At 38.7% G+C, this 24,138-nt stretch overlaps 1 protein-coding gene across 3 annotated transcripts in view; it reads right to left on the bottom strand.

Moving 5' to 3' along the window:
• Nucleotides 1–4,110: 4,110 nt before the first annotated feature.
• The window catches only part of SOS1 (SOS Ras/Rac guanine nucleotide exchange factor 1), a 138,155-nt gene continuing 118,127 nt past the window's right edge, over nucleotides 4,111–24,138 (bottom strand). For 2 of the 3 annotated variants that reach the window (XM_002924049.4, XM_034659628.1), the window contains 6 exons: nucleotides 19,102–19,274; nucleotides 18,769–18,885; nucleotides 17,263–17,527; nucleotides 11,803–11,847; nucleotides 9,968–10,086; nucleotides 4,111–9,072 (listed from right to left, as the gene is read on the bottom strand). In XM_002924049.4, coding sequence (XP_002924095.1) covers nucleotides 8,581–9,072; nucleotides 9,968–10,086; nucleotides 11,803–11,847; nucleotides 17,263–17,527; nucleotides 18,769–18,885; nucleotides 19,102–19,274 — 1,211 coding nt within the window. In that variant the 3' untranslated portion in view covers nucleotides 4,111–8,580. The remainder of the gene's footprint in view (nucleotides 9,073–9,967; nucleotides 10,087–11,802; nucleotides 11,848–17,262; nucleotides 17,528–18,768; nucleotides 18,886–19,101; nucleotides 19,275–24,138) is intronic. The other variant, XM_011230809.3, reaches the window with a different exon arrangement.

The raw sequence follows: 24,138 nt of genomic DNA, 5'->3' as shown, positions 1-24,138 counted from the left end.
ATTCCAGATTATCGCATGCACTTAGGGAAACAATAAAATGAATGTCATACATTAAGTTGTATAATAAAATTAAATCTAGTTTTCAGACTAAATTTTCTCTTGAAACATCACCATTAATAATTTTCTTCCTGAGCCTAAAACTAGTAATGCTTTTGGGACACTTGGAATCCTCATAGCCTGAAAGTTGATTTAACTTAAAGATGTGAGTGTAGCATTCTGAGCATACTGGTATTTACGGAATACAGGCCAGTGAGTCTCACATGGGGCGGAGCGGGGGAGAGAAAAGGAACATGAGATATAAAAGAGGTTGAGAAAATTGATGAGGACCTACATATTTTAAGGGAAAAAAATAGAAATTGTTGTGTGGCACTAGACCAAAGTTTTAAGCATACATATAAGAACACATGATATGATTTAGGCAATGCTGAAAATGTTTTTGGAGTTTGTCAGACGTGCAAAATAGTCAAGATTTTTCTACCCAAATAGTTTGTTTCCTAAACTTGTTTTCAAAGAGCTTATGCATGCATGATCTTGAGAAGTCATCTAAACTTGTTTCTTATCTACAGATTATTTTCTCCCCTCTTGCCTCCTTCTCTTCAGAGATAGTAGCATTAAATGCTCATACTTCTTAGCAGGAAAACTGAATGTGTTGTGTTTCTTCCTCATGTATGTAAAACTGTTCATCTGAAGGCAGTGGGCTCTCCTGTAAAGGCCTGTTGCTGGACGCCATCTGTGTTTCTAAGTGGGTTGTTTCCATTCAGCACTAGGTCACATCCCTTCTCATTATCGCATTTTCCAACTGGGACAAACGCTTCAGCATACAAGCATGCTCTTATTTCTTCCATTTTTTTTTAAAGATTTTATTTATTTATGACGGAGAGAGAGACAGCCAGCAAGAGAGGGAACACAGGCAGGGGGAGTGGGAGAGGAAGAAGCAGGCTCCCAGCCGAGGAGCCTGATGTGGGGCTTGATCCCAGGACTCCGGGATCACACCCTGAGCCGAAGGCAGATGCTTAACCACTGAGCCACCCAGGCGCCCCCTATTTCTCCCGTTTTTTAAGCAAAAGATACCTTGACTGTTGTGGCTATGCCTTACGTCCCTGCTTGCCTTTCTAGTGAAACTTGAGAGAGGCAACTGCTCCAATTCTCCGCATTCTTTATTAGACTCACTGGGCCTGCACCACTCCCCTGAACTGGTTGAGTCCAGATCATCACTCACTTCTGCCTTGCTACGTGAATGGTCCATTCTCCCTGTCAAAGAGTATTTGACATGCTTATCCCCTCTCCCTTCTGAAATAATTTACTAGGCTTCAAGGGCACAACCTACTGTTGGCTTACATCTTCATTGGCAGCTCCTTCTTGGTCTGTTCGCTGGTTCTCCCTCCTTCTCCCTCTCTTGTCAGAGTGCCCCTGGGCTCTCCTTTACTTAGATCTCTTCTTTTCCCATTCTGTACTTAGCTTCTTTGGTGATCTTATCCAGTCTGCTAGCTTTCAAATATGATCTTTATGAAAGTGACTCCCAAATTTATATTCTCAGCTCAGACTCCTATCTCCCACTGCCGCCTGGCACCCTTCAGATGTCTGACATATTTATTAAACTGAATATGTCCTAGCCTGCTTCCACTCTACCTTCCCACCTCAGTTAATGGTAACTTTGTTTTTCTAGTTGCCAAAAACATTGAAGTCATCCTTAACAATTCTGTTTCTTTTTAATTCTTTTCTTAAAAAAGATATTTACTTATTCGAGAGAGAGAGAGGGAGAGAGAGAGAGCACAAGGGGTGGGGAGGGGCAGAGGGACAAGCAGACTCCTTGCTCAGCACGGAGCCCATCGCGGGGCTCGCTCTGAGGACCATGAGATCATGAACTGAGCCAAATCAGACGCTTAACCAAATGAGCCACCCAGGTGCCCCGACAATTCTGTTCCTTAAGCCTCATGTTCAGTCTCTCAGCAAAGTGGCTGTCTCTGACCACTTCTCACCACCTGCACTGCTGTCACCTTGATCAAGCTGCCTTGTGTTGGGCTAGCCTCCCCACTCCTGCTCTTAACCCCTAATTATTCTCAACATGGCAGTCAGAGCAAACCTCTACTCAAATGCTCCATGGGCTCTATTTCTAACGGAAGCCAAACTCATCACAAGCGATCTGGATCCCATTAAATGTCCGATGGCCTCTCCTATTCTGCCCACATTCGTTCCTCTCCAGGCACACATAGCCTCACCATTCCTTAGATGTACCAAGTATGCTCCTGCCTCTAGGCTTCCGAACTGGCCTTTCCCTGTGACTTGGCTGATTCCTTCCTCAGACACTTGCACGTCTCCTTCCTTCACCTCCTTCAAGTGTTTACTCATATGTCACCTTCTCTGTGAGCCAACTCTGATCATCCCATTTACATATCACCCACCACCCCATCCCCTACATTCCCTTGTCCTTTTTTTTGTTCATAGCAGTTACAACATTCTAACATATATGCTATTTCTTATTGTCTATATCTCATTAGATTACTAATCTTATTATGATATAGATTTTTGTTTTGTTCTTCCTGACATCAGAAGTGTACCTGGAACAGTAAATATTTGTTGAATAGTCAGATGGGCCCTATGAAATGCTTATAAGACGGTTACTCAAAACCAATTTAGGTGATGGTAAACATCAAAGGAAGCTGGATAGTAAAGAAATCAAGAAGTTATGGGGACTTCAGGATGAAATATCAACCTCTTAAAAGATACCTAAAAGCAGGCAAACTTTGAAAACACATCCCTCCTAACTTTAGCTACCTTTATTAAGCACCTATTCTGTGAAAGGCATTGAGCTTCACACGTATTACCTTTAAACCTCACAGGAGTTCCCCCAGTAGATTACTAGCCTCACATATTGATGAGGAACAGAGACTCAGATTTTTTAAGTAACTTTGCCAAAATCACACATCTAGTAAATAATGGAACCAGAATGTGAACACAGATGATGTGATGCCAAGGCATTTGCTGACTGTCCTCTACCACAATGATTCTTCCTTTTCTTGATGAGTCACAAACGTAGAGAAACTAATTTCTAAAAAACGACTGTATTTTTTTTCCTTGCCTCTAATGTGAAGCAAGAGTCTTAAAACAATAGAAATGTACATAAGTTTCTTTGGAATTCTCTGAGAGCCATATGCATCTATCTGCAAAGAGGTAGGCTCCCCCCATCGTGGGTACCCTAGAGACTTAAGTGCCCTGAATCTGTGATGAGCTAACATGATTAAAATAAGTAAAAAAAGCAAACCACCCGGTTAAAATTCAAAAGTGACATTTCAAGAGCAAATTCAGAACCAGGTTGACTAATATCAGTATTAATGTTATTTACCCATAGCTCTTAAATTGATTACCTAGTATGTACCCAATAATACATAACTGGATTTCACTGGCCTACAAATGGAATTTGTACAAATTAATGATTTTGTGTCTTAAAAGCGGGGGGAGGGGCACAAATAAATTTTAGCAAGTCCTGAGAGCAGCCCTCCAAACACCAGGAATTGAAGTTGAGCCCATTGTCTCAGGAACGAACTGGCACAGGACGCTGGCTAAGTCATCTCGCTGCTCCAGGCTTCGCTTGCTCCAATTTTTAAATAAGGGTATTAGATTGCTAAGTTTTTCATCAATTTTTACATTCTGTAGTTCATCATGAATGGCCTCACATTAAAAAAAAATTCTTTACAGCATATAACCGTAAACTGTATCTTTTTATGCCAAGCCTAGAAAGAATTGCTAAACGTCAGGCTGCCACATTCCAACAGGTCTCAGTAAAACTTCCCTGTCAAGGAACTGTGGTATCTTAAAACTTTTACGGAATACAAATGCCTCCTCGCCCCTTTGAAACTTCATCCAGGTGACGCCCAAGGTCACTAAAGTACTGATTTTCATCCCAAGGGCCTCCCACTCACTACAGCCCTAGGGCTTGAGACAGAAGGAAAGACTGAACTTTCTATATATAATATGATCCAGGAAAAAGTGCTTCCAAAGCAAGACCACGATAAAGAACAAACTATTTCTATATGGAAAGCACGAGCGAAGAGGAGAATGACGACTGATACTGAAAGGAGTGCTTTCTAAAATAAACACATACAAAAATAATACATTTGTGGACTATATAAGGCATTTTTCTTTATTATTTTTCAGTTTATCTTAGTAATGCCAGAAAAATAACAGCCATTATCTTCACTTTAAATGCAAACCAAATACTGCTGCACAGAGAGTACAAAGATTACCTACGAACATGGTTAGGTACAAAGGCCATATTAGATGTATAGACTGCACTTTGTTTTTACATGAGAGTAAGACCGACAGAGCAATTTTTTGGACAATTATTTTAGCAAATACCGTGCTACTAAACAAAGGCAAATACACACACACACACATATATATATATATACACAAACACGTTTCAACTAAAGTTATACATGTCACTTTGACAAAGGCTTCTTCTCTGGTGAGTTTCACCAGATATTTGCACCCCAAGGTCCCCTGCCCTGATCCCGCCCCCAAATGCTGACTTGATCTGAAGAAAAAAATTAGAGATGTTCTTAATTAAAGGCACATTTGGCAGCTACTGAAAGTGGCATGCATCTGGCACAGGTGCGTTCTCCCTAAAGCCACACCACATGTGACTTCTGTCCTATGCATCTTGTTTCTTTGAGTGGTAGTCCAATGTGATCCACCTTTAGCTAACTTGCTTTATAATTTTGCAGCAATTGGCTACTTAATGCACTATTTTCATTAAAGGCAAAAGGGAAATTTGCTCACAGTCGACAGAAAATGCACTTTACGGTGTCAAAAATGGAAAATAAGGCATGACATTTATAAAACAAGTTACAAGTGCTTTTGTTTATCATATAGACATCATGCTTCTTAACTGGAGCTCAAAATATTTCATTGGCTCATGTATAAGGGATTATGAAATGATTTTAAGTTAGTAATGAGATGTTTCAAAAGAAAAATATGGAATAAATAAACTAAGTCATCACTTTCCCATATAAATAATTCTGCATAATTCTTTCAGCCAAACTGATATTAACCTTGTGATGTTTCTTTTACTGGTAAAGATTAATGTGCAACAGGACCTACACTTCTACACTAATATAGATTAAAAGAATAAGTGAACCTACCCATAGCAGCAGAATACCAAGAAATAAAAGGTTAAATTTCTCTCTTTCTAAATCGGGAGGAAATAAAAAGGTCTTCCTCAATATATACAACACTAACAACCTGGGAACCTCTCCTTCCATTTCCATGATTTGTTTTGCCAAGCCACTTTAAACGGAATTTAAGCTATCATTAAAAGGATGAAATATGTGACTAAAGTAAGCTGAACTTGAGAATTAAGATCACGGTCATAGATGCCAACTAAGTTTTGGTTTGTGTAACTTTCAGTTTGTGAAAAAACCCATTACGGAAGAATTTAGAACCATAATATAGCCTCCGAGTGAAACAGTACTTGTTCACTAGACTGTTGTGTTGATTGTGGTATCGTCAGTGTGGCATGCTCTTTTCTAAATTCATATCCATTAAAACATTCTTGAGCTGTTAGAGCATAGTAACCCGCTAAACACATAATCTGATACCCAACAACCTTTAATTAAGTAAACTTTTAATGTTTGTAAACTTCCTGATAAGTCTGTACTCTTAACTTACATTAGGAGTGCTAGGAACAGTCAACTATCTGTCTTTCAATAAACTTAGAAACATACACTTCTCTATTCCTGTTTTAAAAAGTGCTTAGATGTGGAAAGCCTCCCTTTCTATTGTTATTGCTTATCAGCCCACTTAATTCAACCTTGAAATATTTTTATTTTGTGATCCAAAGATAATGAATCTTCTAAGAACATTCCCATTTCTAAAAGAAATGTCCCATATTGTGGAATGTGATTTAGAAATAGTCATGCTGCATTGACTGTCTTGTAATGTCCTGGATTCAAAAGCAGAATTTTGTGGTGATGCAGTTCTCTTCTCAGCCACTTCTTGTCCCTGAATAAGTATATTTTAGTTACTACAAAGAATAAATTTGTCAGCTAGTTAATGTTTCACATATGAAGAAGGCAAGGATATGTTTTTCTCACCTCCATTTAAGGGCATCCAACTGAGATTTTTCTGATCAGTTACCACTGCAGAAAATATTTTTACCCAAGTGTCAACTTCAGAATAAAAGTATCCTCTATCCACAATGCTGATGTGGTCTCCACAGTGAAGTGGTCTCCCAGAACCACTGGGGTAGGAGAATGGTCCCCTTTCGGAGAAGTAGGATTAGAACTCCAAATCTGAGCTTTTCCTCTTTAAAAGATCAGGTGGGTTGAAAAGCATTATTGAAGGCTAACACATTGGCCAGAGAGATACTGAATGGGCTCCAATGTAACTTCTCAGGTTCTCATTTGGAGTGGGGTGGGGTAATTAAAAAGAAAAGTGATCAATAAGACATATAAAGGGAAATCCTATGGAAAATGAGGCTGATCTAGTAAAAAGTCATGGGGGAGTCTGGAATGTGTGTTATGATTATTTGTAGCAGCACTAGTAAGTAGGCTTAGATCAACACTTGTTGCATGAATGGTCTTATGGACACTTTGCGTACAGGAGTGGATTTGAAATTAATTTTTTGGGAGACTTTTAAAAAGAGACATTTTACAAAGAGAAAAATGGCTACCATAATAGGAATGGTACAGATATTAAACAAAAAAGATTCAACTCTAACAAATAAATAAGAAAGGATATGATAGGATGGATTGCTTAATGATGATGCAATCAACATTCTGGTCTTAAAGGACTATACACTGTACTACTGTGATGTGCATTTAATGCTCTAATAAATATCACAGGAAATTATTAAACTACTAGGTTTCCACCATGATGCAGTACTTCTAAAAATGTCTCTAATGGTACATGGTTAACAGAACCGCTGCGATGTTGCTTCATTATTCTGAGGACACATGCAGGTACTGATGGACTGGCTACTCTCTGATGATGGGATACTGCACATTTCACGGACATTCTAGTGGAGATTAATAAAACTTTTTCTCTTCGACAGGTTGCATGCATTTCAGTCACAGTATTGGTTAGACTCAGAAGATCAGTACATAGGCTTAATGAATAATCTGTATTATGATACTAATGATATAGGCAGATGTTCTGTTATGAACAGTTTTGATAGAGCACAGACCTCAAGCAAGGTAGAATGTTTAATATAAACTAACAAACTGTATACATGTTGCCTAGGAAATTAAAAAACTTACAAAGTTCTGCTTAAAAGATACCCATCCTATTCTAGCCCAATTTTTTCCTACATGCCAAACTGTAGCTTTAGATCATTCTTTAAGATGAATACATACATCCAGAACTAGAAAACCAAGGCGTACCACAATACGTGCTTTTATGCTTAGTGTGTGTGTGTGTTTCAACTGAAAGAAATAAGAATCAACCATTTTCTCCATATAATAATTTAATATATGCCAGCCAAACGAAGTATTTGTATCTTTATTCAATTAAATTAAAACAGACCTGCCGGGTTTATTATATAACATTCACTATATACACATGATTTCGGCAATGCAAGGTAATTCTAGATATGCTGATTACTCAACTATCAGTAAAACATGAATGGTGTCAGTGGTGCCCAGCAAGTGCTCCTTCTCACACTGGGTGACTGCGTTTTCAGAGCATGGTTAGAGGGACAGCTATGAGCCATGACATGGATTACCAGTAAACTTTTGTGGGAGAAGGGGGGAAAATAACAATCTAGCATAGATTAACAGTCTCCTAAGTGTAAATCGTATACTCGACAGTTAACAGTTTTAAAAAAGTTCTTCTGTCACATTAATGACACAAAACTTCTCATTTGAAGGCAACACCATCACGTTTTGTTTGTGTAGGGAGGGTGGGTGGGGGAATGCTCTTAAAATTAGTATAATTACTCCTAAAAAAAAAAAAAAAGATAAAAGAAAAAAAAAGAAAAAAGTACCTCTTTGGTGAAGCCTCGGTACCCATTCACTTCACTGTAATTATCTGTAAACAGGACTGTGGCACAGTGCTGGGCCTTGACTCCGATGAGGTCAGGCACCACAGCCACTCCTCACAGTCCTCTGAATGATTTTTAAGAAAATATTCTAAAGTAGGACGAGTAAAAGCAAAGGAAAACAAAGGAGATATGAAGATCCCTGTTTAAGATTTCTTTTTAAAAAGTGCATATTTTGAATTACAAAAACTGTCATCATGTGGGCCCGCTGGACACTAGACTGTGTTTTCCATCCCTTTAATGATAAAGATCACTTCACAAAAACAGGACTCCTGCCTATTGGCCGGAAAAGGTCCCTTTACTTGATTTTCAGGTGCAATCAATTGTCCAATTCCTCTAGGTCAGTCTTTCCAGATTCTAAACGAATACCATTTTCATTTTATAATCACGTCTGGGTTAAAATTCATTGTCTCATACTGCGTCTTGAAGTAGAGTCGTTAGTGTTTGGAGCTGTCATTGAACTCCTCAGCGCTGGCACATTCAGCGCGTCCATCACCAGCAACAGATCTGGGGCTGGGCAAACGTCCGTCCCAGAGCAGAGACCCTCAGGACGAATGGGCGTTCTCCAGCAGCGGTGGGCCATCCCTGTGCATGGATGGGTGTGTGTGCTCCCTTTTGTAAGTTTTTGGAGGGAGTTTAGGGATATGTTGAGAAGTGCTTTGTCGTGGAGGAACAGGCGGCCCAGTGATGGAAGGAAGGTCCACTTCTTGTGTCAATGGTGGCGATGGCAGATGCCTTCTCGTGCCATGAGGAGAGGGTGTTTGAGGAGGAGGTGGTGTAAAAGGGGAAGGGCTGTTTGGGAAGAAGGCATTGCCATGATCACTTTTTTTGCCCAAAGGGGGAGGCTGGAGATGTAGTGGTGAGCTGGAGAAAACATCAGGTGTCCTCACAGGTTCTCGTGGTGGTAATAAGGGAGGGCTCTCAGGAGGGTCTGATATCGAGGTCCGGTCTGATATTGAATATCGTGGTGAATAGGCTTTTGATGTGGGCTGTCTAGGAGGAATTGCTGGGGGGCTGTCCAAACGCTTAGACATAATCTAACACAAATGAGAAAAAGAATAAAACACAAACTTATTAAAAATTAATGTAGTACCATGAATACGTTAGAATTAAGTTGGGGTTTTCACACACACTATTGGTAGAGCCCTAGGTATGGATCAGTGAGTTTTGCCATATGTTTTAAATCGGGGTGGGGGGGGTTAATGCCAATTTGTTAAGATTTTTTTTTCAAAGTTTTAATTTTTCTCAAAATTTTGTTGTTTGCTATTGCTTACCTATCAATCTAGTATAAAATCATTTATGATTTAACGTAAGTTCATCTTATAATTTTAAACTTACTATATTAACATTTTATGATATTCTGCAAAGTGTCTTGACTTGTCCAGGTGCTCTGCTCTCTGGACACTCACAACCCCTGAGTCATTAATGGCTGGCAAAGGAAGAAGCTTAAACAAGTGGAAAAAATGGCTATTATAAGCCTTTAAGGTCTCTTCCAACCTAGAACTGTCATGCAAATCCCATGTAAAAGCAGGTCGGATTTACTATTAAAGGCTCAGAGAGGTAATGTTCAAGTTTCACTTAAAATGCACTTTCATACAAAGCTTCACACCTCTTTGCTTCTTCCTCTTCCTCTGTATAGTCTCTGCTTGAGACTACATTATTCCTTACTGATTAAACTTGTTTTTTCCTTGACAGTACCCATAATCTAGATTTATAAGGGTTTTGAAAACATACCAAAAAAACTATGTTCAGAAGAAAGGCAATAAACATTACTTCAGGGTAAATCCGTGTTTAGTCCTTGTCTACACTCTATTCAGCTCAGCTACCCTGAAGTGTTAGCCTAGTCCTGTGGGAAGTGAACTAGACACGGGGGCATGACTATAATGGAACCGTAATGGCTCCAGTGTGCAGATGACGGGACTTGCCACTTACCTTAGACGGTGAAGACTCGGCGGGGGCAGATTCCGGCCGTCTTCGTGGAGGAACAGGAGGGGGGACAGGCACGTCATCAGTGCCCTTGGTTAAACTTATGGATGATACTGAAGCAGATCCTGTAGGATGTTACAGTTTTTTAAAAGTTCACAGGAATTTTATTTCATCTATTAATCCTGAAAAGGCTTAGCTGGAAACTGCTTATATTTATTAAAAGAAATGTACAGAATTATCAAAAGCAGTTCAATAAACCAATACACAACAGTATTTCCTTTATTAAAGCAAACTGCTATAAAAGCATGCAGAAATTTCTTAGCAGAATTTTCAGAAAAAAAAACTGCCTAAGATATTCTGTTATTTTGCTTCTTGAACAAAATAACATTCCCACTGTTAATCTATTATTGGAATTTTTTATTTGGGTATGATTCTCAGATATCTGGGAAAAACAGCAAACTACTAAAAACTTGGAATGGTAATTTTGTTAAGCTTTTGTGATGGGCTCATTTTCTTTCTCTGAGTTTATTAGTATAGAATTTCCCTGCCCTTACTGGATTTTCCTTGGGGTTAGTTTCTCATCTAACTGCTCTCCCCAGGGATTCTCTCAAAGGAGGCCAGGGAGAGAACTCATGTCGGGGGACGGGTCTCTCCTCACTTTGCTTAGGTATAGGCTGGCTCTCCTTGGCGGGTGAGCAAATTCAGTTCATCATACTTGAATCCAGAAATTTTAATTGTGACGGAGCTATTTAAGATGATGGAGGGAGCCCTGATAAAAACAGAAACTACACTAGAATCTAATGAACCTGACTTGAGAATAAGTTGATGAACTGGCACAAAAAGGGTAAGTAAAGCTTCTAATTGGAACTTATCCTATAGACATTTATGATGACAAGGGCATAATACAGGCATAAAGTAATTACATTCTGAAAGACAACATTTATGTAAGTTGTTAGTTTATGCACAGTATATAAAAGATGAAAAAATATATAAATGATCATTTAGAATCATACTTGGCAGGTTCTTGTTTTCCTTTAAGCATCGACAGTTTTTGTCAATTAAAAGTTATAACAATATAGAACTTAAAGAGTACTTTGTGTACTGATATTATTCAAATGAGCAACATTTTGATCACCTACCTTTTTTCTTAAGAGACTATGTAGTAAATTAATTTAGCTTCTAACTAATGTTTTCCATTGTATACATTTTGAAATCATTTGTATGAAGGACAGCACAACAACTAATCTATTAGTTTAAAACTTATGGAATCATTTGGTGAATTGTTAGTTGACTTTAAAAATAAAAGCAAATATCTACAGTGGAACTTTATTTTGCTTAACAGTGATGAATATTTAGGCTGTATAATTTAAGTAGTTACAATGATAAGATAGTTCTTCGAAAGTCAAATAATAGTCATTTGCCTAGAGTCTGTGCCGTGGCCAGGCTAAGTGTATTTCAGGATTTCGACACTGCAGTAGCTGCCAGCATTCCCATATGCGCATGCATGCTCTTGCTGTTTTGTTTTTTTTTAAGTTGAGCATTAAAATATATTTAGAACTCTATAGTTGGAAAAGAGAGATGGTTAAATGTGGAAGTCACCCAATATAATAATGTTCTTTTAAAAGAGAAAACAGGTTTTACAAAAAGCATTAAAAGTATCTAAGTTGAAGCAAATCATTTATGATCGGAAGATAGCACGAGTGAAGCCCTCACTTCTACGATATTGCAAGCAAGGTACCAAGGCTGCCAGACCCAAGAAGAGTTTTAGCAGGGAAGGTTACACTTGGTTTAATTTTTAAAGCCAAAGCAAGTATTAGGAGTCTTAAACCAAATATACTAACTTGGGCCATGGGGCAGTGAAACTTGGATAAAGACGGTATCGCTGCCTGTGAAAGGAAACAAGAAAGAGTAGATTTTTTTCTTTCATTGATAAATTCAACTCATCTGTAAAAATGCATTTATGATAAAAATGTCATTTTGGTCATTCTAACTGTAAAGAATGATACAACAGTCTTTAGTTAAAGCTCATGACTTCTTACTTTTGAGAAAAAATAAAGAATTAAGTTGAGTTAATATCATATGGGGAATTTTGAAGATTCCTTTTAGATTCACTACCTGATGTCAAAATAAGTAAATGAAAAGCATTCATGAGAAAACTAAAATATCCTCTATTAGTGGAAGACTTTAAAAAAAATGTATAAACCCAATTCAGGCAAAGAATTCAGCTGGACATATAGAAATATGTCATTTACTAACGGTTATTTTGAAAACTCAAATGTGTGAAATTAGTAAATAATGAATTTGTTATGTCAATTGAAAAATAAAAGGGACATTGCGAAAATGTTCTTGCAGCGTATACGCTCATCGCGAAATAGTTACAGCTTCGATACTGCAAAACAAGCTTGTAAGTGACACAGCCTTTTCCTTCTATATTCTTGAACACTTAAAATATCAATAAATATTTGGCGCTTGACATATTTTATACAGGAAACTCACTGACAAATTAAAATGTTTAATTTCAACAGTATTAATTCCTCTAAGAAAAAGAACTGAAAACCATAAAAGCCAAAGCCCCAAGAGCATTAACAGAAAACTGAGACAAGAGGCTAAGTGATCTGTACTGGTTCTAAATCAACACAGCTGTTGACAGGACACTGCCTCCTCTTACCAACACATTGAAGCGATAATATCCAAGAGACGAAAATCATTCCTGTAGCACTAGTCTGAGCAGAATTTTTAAAAATTCACGTTCCTCTCTCTTTTTGCACAACAGACCGTCACTCAAACAATTTGGACCATGTTTTCTCCTAGGTGCTTTGGTCAGAACAAGGATAATTTTATGTTCCAGGTTCAGTTGGCAAGACTATTAATGTGATTGTTATTTATATAGATATGGTGGGTTTATTTCCCACATAGCCCCAATTTCCAGCCATCTATCCCATTAATCTCCTTTCCTGATGCACTGATATTTATTTGGAGGCCATGGTTACCACGGGTAGCAATCCAGCTAATTCTACTAAGTTATTTCTCAGAAGATTAAAATTAATGTTTGTACTCTGATAGTAAATGAAGCTGTTGTTCTGTCAGTGACTCACTCCACTATTTATTAGGCACCTACGATGGGTGGAACAGGGGCTAAATGGGTATTTACCTCTAGCGTTTACCTACTTACTTTTTTTCCCCCTTTTCTTGGAAAGGAAGTAAATATGCCTCCTGGAGATAAGCCTCAAGAACATGGTAGTACGCTTATTACAAGTTGGGAGTAGAATAAAAACGCAAAGCTTATGATGGTTACAAACTGCAGGCTTTTAGAAAGAATTATTATACCTCTGCATACACACCTGTACATACACAGACTTGGCTTTGATCATATTTATATATATGTGTATGGCACAGGCTTCCATCTGTGTTTGGTAAGTTAAGGGCACTTTTCTGATTTGTCATTTTAAACAAATTTCTTGGTCTCACTGTCTAGAAAATGCTAAAAAAAAATCTCTTAGAATTATTCATGCTCTAATGAAGAAATACATACTAGAAATTCCATACGAGCTAGGTACTGAACAAATTTATTGATAATGAGTTAGGAGTGAAGCCCAATTAATTAAAAAACTAGTATTAATTTGTTAGGTATAAATCCCAGACAAAAAAAGATCAGTGGTTCTCAATCTTGGCTACACATTTCACTCCCTCCGGAAAGCTTTAAAAAAACAACAACAAAAACCTGATTCTTAGTGCCATTACCAGTCTAATTCAAGTGTGGGCTGGGCATATAGGTGTTGTTTTTTTTTTTTTTTTTTAAGCTCCCCAGGGATCATACTTTATAGTCAGGATTGAAACCCTGCTGATAACTGAGTCATTCTTGAAAACAGGAACGAGCATTTTCCTACAGAAAGGAATTCTATAAATCACGAATAACTTCTTGAACTCACGAAAGCCGTTAAATGCAAATGTATCTGAGATTAGAAACTAAGTACCTACAACAATCTTCTATGAAGAAAAGCCTTGCATTCCAGCCCGAAATGCTTGGACTACTCTTTTCTGGTCAAAGCTTCCTCTCCTGAGGGCTCGAGGTGAAGCTCACTGGCAGCACAAGACCAGGTGGGCCCTCTCTCCTTCCTCCTCTCCACCTTGTGATGGCAGCAGAAAACAAAGCAGCAAGCTGGGTGGTCTCTCCCCTCGTCATGGTGACTGTCCTCACCGCCTCAAAGATGGAGCTGGCCAGGGCAAGGCGTGGAGCAGGGCTCTGAGTGGGAGGGTCTAGGCAGCAGCACTAAGTGGGTGGCCAGTTTCCTTACCTCTCTGTCCTCACCACAAAGCTGCCCGTGACCACTCTTGCCCATTCTGTGGTCATCTTTGTGTAAACTTCCACAGCATTGTGTCTTCACCACTCATTAGCATTTTGCTGAGCCCTTACGTATCTTCTCTGGTAAAGCTTGCAATCTTACTGAGAGTGAAAAATAAACATAGTACAAAGAGAATCATGGCATTTAACAATGGTTAAAGCAGTAAACTAGGATTTTCTTCGTACTATGATTATTTTTCATCTGTCAGTAAGATTATGAGCTTTACCAGGGAAGGTGTAATGTATAAGTGCTTGGCAAGGAGTGAGGTATGCAACAGATACTGGCTGATTAATTAATTATGGTTTTAAATTAAATTATTTTGAAAGACAAAGTATAAGAAGCAAAAAAGCCCTATTATAACTGATCAAAAATTCTAATCAAACTTTGCCTTTTGAAAAACTTAGGCAATGGACCTTTTTGCTGTTTTCTATTGAGTGGAATATGTTCAGATGACCTAAGAATGTAGGCACAGCAGCTCTTTCCTGACAGGCCCTGAGGACGTAGGAATTCTCTCTGTGGTGGCAACACAGTGGGCAAGCTGGGAGCTCCGGTGACCCCCACAGCCCTAGCAGGTCTGTTAAGCAAAGGTGGGGTTATTGGCACGTGAGGACCTTGACTACACAAAGGCCATGGGTAAGCTTTAAGTAAGGGACTGAGCGTACAGATGGTTTTATATTATGCTGGCTTCTCTGATTTCAAAATCAGTTATTTTCAGTTTTTAGTAAGAGCAAAGGGAATAGCAACAGGAATTTTCTTTATCACAAAGAAAGGGAAATTGAGAAAACCCTCCAAGCTGAGCTTACAAAGCCTAACTCCTGGAACAGTGGTTTCTCCACCTTCCAGCTGTTGAATACTGTTCCCCTGCCACATAGGACAGAGCACTGCATTCCAGAATGATTCCTTCTTCCTTTACTGCTTTAAAGATTCAGCACTAGTAGGGAACGTTAATGTGCTTATCTCCTGTTTTTCCCACCTCTTCCATTTTTAGCTACTTTTTAAACTAAGAGAAGTAGAATTTGCAATTGACAGCTTTCACGTGATTTCAATTATTTATTTATGTGGGAATCTTTATAATATAGACCATAGCTATCTGCTCTAAGAAAAAAAACCCTGCAAACAGTTAAATAGGTCAGAATTAATAATGATTTTAGGTTGGGCATATTGCAAAAACTGCCGGTTTTATTACTTAATTTTAGAGGGTTTATGAATTGGGGGAAATAGGTGGGAATTTTTTTACCTGGTGTTTATTTGAACTTACCAAAAATATCTGGTAGCTTAATATGTATATAACGTGACTCCATAATAATCCCCAGTAGCCAAATAAAGCCAAGATGTAGTAATTCTCAAAACAAACACACTTTAGTTGGTAAAAAGACAAGACAAACTGCTGGGTAACTATGAATGTACGTACCACACAAGAATAAATAAATAGGATTCTGGACCAAATCTCAAAATAATACACCTCCAAATAACAGTTTTAAGTCGATTTTTGTTAAAAAGTTAGATTCTCTGAGTTGGAAGGAACCTTAAAAATCTAGCTGGATGCCCAGAAGGCACAGAAAGTCTTTGGTGTAAAATCAGAAAGCTCACTAGCAGACTGAGATCCCAGACCGGATTCCCAGCTCCTAGGCCACCTGCTTCTCGACCTCCTTCCCCACAATAACGACACGCTATCTCGCAGGACTGGATTCTGTTCTGTCAGATACCAGGGGAGGACTTGATCTGTACACTGAGCTGAGACAGCCAATGGGAAGAGCATGTGGAAGTGCTGAGAGGGGTGAAGGTGATGGGATTCAAGTTTTGATTTANTATTCAAGTTTTAATACTGAAAAAACGGAAAGAGATCGTGTGTTCTTAGAGCTCTAAAGCTCCATGTGGAATTGACTAGAANGATTCAAGTTTTGATTTAATACTGAAAAAACGGAAAGAGATCGTGTGTTCTTAGAGCTCTAAAGCTCCATGTGGAATTGACTAGAAAATGAGTGGAAGCAGGGTGACCTACCTTTCAAAGGCAGCCTTTTCAAAGGGCTGGAGCTGAGCTGTAGTGTTTGGAAGTCACTAGCCATATGTGGATAAATAAGCACGTGAATGTGGCTAGTCTGAGTTGAGATGTGCTGTAAGTGTGAAATGCATACTGGATTTTGATGATTTACAACAAAAAAGAGAATGTGAAATAGCTCAAATTTTTATCTTGAGTTCATGTTGCAATGCTAATATTTTGCACACACTAAGTTAAATAAAATATATTATTACAATTAATTTCACCTAATTCTTTTTGATTTTTAAAATGTGGCTACAGAACACTAAAAGTACACACGTGGCTCACATTATATCTCTACTAGACAGCACTGATCTAGAAATAAGAAAGGAAGGAGCAATAGTATGCAGTCTGTGAGATCCGTACAGCTGGGCTTGGAAGCACAGGCGGTGTATTAGCGGGCGCTATGCAGCATCTGGCAGATGGTGTAGACTGAGAAAGGGTTAAGTAGGAGTTTAAATTGGATACTTCCTGCAAAATTTGAAACCTACAGAGTGTCATGGAAAGGGAACGATGTACTGAGTAGTATTCAAATATAATAATTTTGGAGGCAGCATTTAAAGCACTGGACTGACAATCCTTGCAGATTTTAGGAGTTATTTTTGTCTCCTCTAGATACAAAGAACGCATGTTAAATTCACCAGTTGAAAACAAATGCTCAAATCAAGTTTAAATTACCAATTTCATCACCAGGCCTTCTGGTAAAGTGTAATAAATTTGAAGAGGGCTGTTCCAACAGGTTTTTAAAAATCATAAGTTGCTGGAGTTTAGAATTTGCTTTATATTTTTATAATAATATCTTTCAAAATGGTATTTGTCTACCAATTTACAAAAAAAAAAAAGTTATACAGATTCTTTTTTACCTCTAGCACACATAATACTAACAATTACTTTAAAGCACTTAAAATGTTAGGACCTACTTGAGTGAAAAGGGCTCGAATGATCGGAATCAAAAACGCTGCAAACATCCGTGGTACTTGAAGCGCCAGAAGCAGGCGGAGGTGTTAACGGTGTTCTTGGAGAATTCGGTGCAGATGCTGTACTTTCTGTTTCACTTTCAGGGATCCTACTGTAACTGATTTTCCTGGGCTCCTGCTGCAGAGGTGTGGGATGTCTCATGGTACCTGGTCTTGGGTTTGATGGACGAACACCAGGAGATTTTAGGGGATAGCTATATTTTTTTGGCTGTAGACATATCAAAAGAAACACAATATTTACAACACACAGAAAGGAAGGTTTTTCTCTATATGCCTGGTAAAACTCAACTAGAATCTAGGAAAACCATAAAGAAGTTATATAATGATTAAAATCAAAGTGTCCAAGTTAAAATATTAACATCCCATTTCCATAAAGCCTTGGCTATCTAAAATATTAGGCAATGAATTTCTTTAAATAGCTGAGTCTTAGTCCTAAAATACCAGAGTATTTATCATCTTAATATTTTTGAATAGAAATCTTTCTAAGATATGCTGTAGATTTCTCTGGCTTTTTAAACAGATCTTGTTGAACTAATTTAACCTTGCTGGAAAAGCCAGGATCGTTACTATGAACTATGATACCTTACAATGCCGTGAGACTGTGATGTTGGAATCGTTTGAGTTATTTACAAATGCATTAAATTGCTTCAGTTTTCATCTGTGTGCGTGTATGTTAGTTTTATGAAATTTCCTTACAGAGTACTATTAGCAAGCTCTTTGGAGCAAAGACTATATAGCTATTTCTAATTTGCTGTTTTTAATCCATCTTTTAAAAAACCGTTTTAGGCCTTGAGAAATTTTCTTGGGAGGTAACTGCATAACCTTTAATTCACAGATACTTTGAAGTTTATCTTGGTTACTAAGGAAGCCATTTATATTTACTCCTTGATTTTTTTAAGTTCTTGTGAACAAGACAGATTATGTTCAGATTAGTGAGGTGACGATTCTGTACGTAAAACTGGCCAGGCTTTACTAAAAACAATGGAAACTGTACTTTCCCCCCAAAAGTGTCTTTAGCCAGACTTGTTATTTTTATGGCTAATGATTCATGGTTAAAAGTTTCCATAAGTCATTACTTTAGAAAAAAAGTCATAAATGCATATATTTATTATAAGCGAATTAGTATAAATTAATCAAATTTCCTGCCCTTAAATCTCGAATAACATTTTTGTTTTAAAAAAACTTATATATTTGCCCAATTTCCTCATCTATCAGAATTTATTCAGATTAATAATAATGCTCACTTATTTGCAATCAACTGGGATATTCCTGAGCATACGTATTAAGCGTTTATTCATTACTTTCATCTATCACATGTATACTTCATCCCTGAATGCCCTCATGGAAAACTAATCTGTATAACACATATGGTAGTGATGACATCACCAGACACAGATAACTGCAAAAAATACATAAATATTAAAGAAATATAAATATGTGAATGCTTACAAATCTTGGGAGAGGCTTAGGGTTTCGTGGTTCTATTTCTAGGGATTTGTTGAAAAGATAATCTGTAAATTCTTTTTCCATGCTATTTCCCATTGGATTCAAATTTTCAAAGAACCTCTAAGATAAATGCAAAGAAATAAACATTAATATTAAATATTTTAAATGCAGTTTGAAATTCACAAAAGTAACTTAAGAAAACATTTAACAACATAAGAAAACTTAAGTTATTTTTAGATTTATTTTCCTTTATATCCTCTATGAAATAAATCTGCCTTTCATCGGCCGGTTTATAAACTTAATTAGAAAGATATATCCTCAAATCATTCAACTTACTTTGATATCTGATTCTACTCGTAAACAATAAGGCTGATTTTGGTACTGCTGGATCTCTCCTGTTATTTCTGCTACTTTCCTCCTTTTGCTAAAGTTTATAAGCTCTTTTCCATGCCTTTTTAGGACCTCAGGGTTGCCTTCTTCTGTTTTCAAGATATTAGTTAGATAAATTCCTAGAAGATATAATGAAATTATTTCAAGGATAAAAAAGGAACCAGCTAGTTCTTTTTCTTCATCAGTAATTGTAGGCATATTACACCGTACTATTTCAATCACCATAACCAAAGATTTAAGGCAGATTTCCATTTGATGAAAAACTAGCTAAATTTCAAGAAAATATAAGTATCAAATTCTTCTGTGACACTTAAGTTTTATAAATACGTGAGAAAAAGGGAGACAAGGTTTAACAAAATTTAAGAGCTGTATCAGGAAGAAAAACCAATTTTCCATACCTCCAAAACCATATGGTATTTGACATTAAGTCACTGTGCTGTAAAGGAACTTTGAACATAACCTGTCACTTACTAACACACATTTCTGGCCAAAGGGGAAAATGTTAAATTCAAAGGATCATATTTTCTGCTATTCAAAGGCTGTTAGGATTTGTAATTCTGAGGTAGTAATGTTTGGATAGGCTTACTCGTGGGAATGTGGAAGGATCTGCAAGCCTATCAAACACAGCACTGCACAGAGTTTGTCTGTTCTGGCCCTCAGTACTTCTAGAATTAGTGGCAATCTCATAATTGAGCTCCTGTTTCCACATCACTGCAGCTTGGGCACCGGAGGAGGAGAAGGACCCAAGTAACAGGCACTTCTGTTCTCTACATGGCCCTCTGGTGCCAGGAGCACCTTAGTTCCTTTCTGTTCCAGCTTAAAGGTTCTGGGGCCGACTCTGCTGCCTCTAATTGTGTGGTCTTGGACAAGTTGCTTAGCTTCTATGTGCCTTGGTTTTCTCATCTGTAAAATGAGGACAGCAGGTTGGTTTGAGAAATAAATGAGTAAACTGATGTACAGGCTTAGAACAGGGCCCGACAAAAGTAAATGCTTCGTTAGCTATGGCTGTGATTGTTGACGCTACTCTTGCTAGTCTCGGCCTATTCTCTCAAGCTCCTGCCTTCTCCCCTGAAGTACGGACTGTGCTGCTTTGGGGAAAGAGAAGGGTGTGTATGAACATCTGAGCTCATTCCCCCAGCACACAAGACCCCCGAGTCTCTGCTGTCCGCCCAGCACTGCATTAGGTACCGCAGAGACAGAGACGAACAAGACACACGGTCCCTCATCTCAAGGAGTTCCGAGCCCTGAATGTGCGCTACAGTACAATTTGGTAAGTACCACACGCGTGGTGACGCGTAAGAGGCTATGAGAGCGCAAAGGCGTGCCTAACTCCGCCTTGGGCCAGTGGGAATAGAGAAAGCATCACAGATGAAGTGACGTTTACAGTAAATCTCAAAAAATGAAGTGAAGCGTAATGAATGAGATGGAAAGGCATTCTCAGCAAAGCGGCAGCGTGTCCGAAGCCGCTGGTTTGTGACGAAGCCTGGAAGGCATCCTCAGAGACAGCATGCTGTGTAGTACGGCTAGACCGGAGGGTCTGGTGTGGGGCGGGGGGAGGAAGACTGCAGGGCCTGAGGACAGACACAGGCAAGGGCTTCAGAGTCCCGGTCTCCCTCGCTACAGGTTGTGCACCAGGGAAGGAGCAGAACGAACAAAACAACAGGCACTTTCGTTCTAATCACAGTTTAGTGGTTCTAAAGGCTTTTGTGATAGAGGCATATTTTCAAATACTAGAATATCTGGCCACATTCTTGAAAAGAATAAATGACTCAAACTCAGTGAACAAGTCAGCAATAATGAAACATGATAAACATCAATGCCTGTTTGGTTCTAAAAAGTATCCAGTTTTTAAGTGCATTTGTTGGCTATTTCTTAGCACCTAGGTTACTCTTTTTTTTTTTTTTTAAAGATTTTATTTATTTATTCGACAGAGACAGAGACAGCCAGCGAGAGAGGGAACACAAGCAGGGGGAGTGGGAGAGAAAGAAGCAGGCTCATCGCGGAGAAGCCTGACGTGGGGCTCGATCCCATAACGCTGGGATCACGCCCTGAGCCGAAGGCAGACGCTTAACCGCTGTGCCACCCAGGCGTCCCATCACCTAGGTTACTCTTGATTATCCATTCATAAGACAAAGGTACCATGTGTTCTAATACGCACAGGCTTTTCATTTTCCACATCTGCCTGTCACTTGGCTCTTTTACTTGCAGCCGGTTATATTATCCCCACTACACTATGTCGCATGATGCGCTCAGCTCAACGTTCTGTCTGGCAAACACATCCATACAGTACACATATTTCAGGGCAGTTGGGATCAACTTTCCATACTGGTCACACATTGATGGCCCAACTGGGAAGAGTTTGTGGGTAGCAGCACCTGGATTGGATCACGAAGAGTCTTTTTGTAAAGAGCTTAATTTTTATTCATAGTTAGAAGATTATTAGCATCTTTGCATTCTAGAAGGAATACTCTGGCTGTACTATGAAGCCAAATGGGTTAGAAGGAGTTAAGATTAGAAGCAGGATGAATGTAGTCCTGGTGAGCTGATGATGGCTGTCTTAGGGTCTAAGGGATAGAGTGAAGTGTACACATATTTAAGGGGTAGACTCCACGACAACTGATTAACTGGTTTGGGCAGAGGGCAGGGATGGGGTGGGTGGGAAGGAAGACTCAGCTTTGTGTTTGGCTGACTGAATGGGTGGTGGTATAATGACAGCCACTGGGAACAAGGATAATCAGTTATGGGACGTTTTATCTGTTGAAAGTATACTTGAATGAAGTTGTGAAAATGCTTACAAGTGGCATTTTGGGAGAGCTCAGGATAGAATCTTGAAATTATTTTATGTATGACATATTAATGGCTTGTTAAAAGGAGAACAACTGATCAAAGAGGTGGTATCCAAATTTTGTTGATCAAATGTGACCATCAGTAAAAAAAAATGTTTAAGCATGGATCCTCTCTCTCTCTATATATATATATAGTTTTTGAGTAAAAACTGTAGTACCAATGTATGCATAGATCTGAATATTATATACAGTTAAAGGTTACTTTTTTTCAGTAGATCATTTTACATACCCTGCTCTGGTAGCAGCTGTGTGGGGAGAGGGAAAGCAGAGCAATATGACATAAATAACGAAGAGGGGTAAGGTTTCATGTTGTTGCTGATGCCTTTTCCAGCCTTTCTAGGAAAAAGTAGCTGTTCAGGGTTCTAGGTTCATACTTCAACTGATACATTTCTGTGATGCAATATTACATTTAATACATGGTAATATATTTTTTTGTTATTTCAAGAGAGCTTATTAAGGGTAAAACTATGTTTTATTGTCTCTTGATTCTTGACACCTATTCCTGGGCTTGGTGTTCAACAATGTTTCTGAATAAATAAAAAGAAGCACATTATTTCAGAATAGAAGGGAAAGCATTTGAAGAATAGTTCAGGATGCAAGAGACATACAGTCAATCCTAAAATGGCAGGAAACAAGAGTGGAGAGGAAGCAGAATGACAAGAAACAGAAGGAGGACACAAAAAAAGAGCAAAGCCAGTGCTACAGACTTGGACGTCTGTGCAGAGAGGTGAGGCTTAACTCAAGGAAGAATCTACGTCCTTTTACCGTAGAGGAAATGTTAGTTTGACTATATATATATATATATATATATATATATCCATTTATAATGAGTAGAACACTTCGGTATATGGAGAAAAATCAAGATACAGACTCACAGTCTAGGAAAGCCTCGGAAGGAGAAGTTACCTGACTTTTGCTCTGTAAATGGTGTAGCGCCAACAAAAGCCTGAATGAGAATTCCGGCAAGATGACAGATGAAGTAAAAGTGTCAGATACTATCCCTTGACCCTCCCATATAGGGGGAAAAAATCCAAAAAACCAGTCCCCAGAATTAGGGATAAGAATCTGGAAGGAGTTTCTACAAGCTACCACACAGACAAGACAGAATCAGGAAGCAGCAAGAACATCCGGCTCTGCCCTCTGGTCAGAACCACAAAAGGCTGTGTGGCTAACCCCAGGGACTGGGGGACAACAAGATCTTCCTAGAGCAGGAGAACCGACCTTGAAAAGAAGAGGCTCAATAACCAGGAAGATAAGCAGAAATGGGCAGGAAGGCTGGCAGGTGGGCCGTCAGCACCTATCAAACTAGCTAGAGTTTGTGTTCACTCAGCAGATCGCGTGGCTGACCTTAAAACACAATGGAATCATACTCTAAATACAGGTCTGAAACTTTTTTGTTTCCACTCAACAACATGTTATGAGGATCAGTTATGTTAGTTCATACATCTGTGAGAGAGTAGAGAGTTCAGTTTGTGTGAATAAATGCTCACCAATCAGGGTGATGGGGTAGCAGGGGCCACACAGGGAGCTGGGTGAACGGGCCCTGAAGTTTCTTTTCACCTCTCACAAGCGGTGACCTATCACAAGTAGTGTGACCATAAGCTCAGTGAGCACACGGAGGGACTATGTATTTTTCACTTTTTCTAAACACCTGACATAGTCCTTGATACTTCACAGGTACTCAAGAAATACTTGTTAACAGACTGAACGAAAAGAATACCAGGCCTACCCAGGTCCTCCCGTGTACGAACTAGCACCACAGTCACCACACTTCAAATACATAGACTTTAATGCATCTGCTTCAATTCTCTTTTAGTAAACTATTTTTAAATTATTCTTTAACTCCTTATCAAAACTGTCTTTACACTCTCTATGAACTGTGGAAGGTCTGTGTGTCTTCTGTAGTGCCCAGACAGGTATAACACTTCTAACCTACAAGATCTTATGTAAGATACGTTCCATTTTAAAAATTAAATCTGACTGAATCTGTACTTAAAAAAAAAAAAAAGATTTTATTGATTTATTTGAGAGAGAGAGAGAGCATGAACTGGGGGACAGGGCAGAGAGACAAGCAGGCTCCCCACCGAGCAGGGAGCCCAACATGGGGCTTGATCCCAGGACCTTGGGATCATGACCT

Source organism: Ailuropoda melanoleuca, chromosome 4, assembly GCF_002007445.2.
Source record: "Ailuropoda melanoleuca isolate Jingjing chromosome 4, ASM200744v2, whole genome shotgun sequence".
Taxonomy (NCBI): Eukaryota; Metazoa; Chordata; class Mammalia; order Carnivora; family Ursidae; genus Ailuropoda; species Ailuropoda melanoleuca.
The sequence above is the reverse complement of the archived record's forward strand: the minus strand, read 5'-3'. Positions and strand labels throughout refer to the sequence as shown.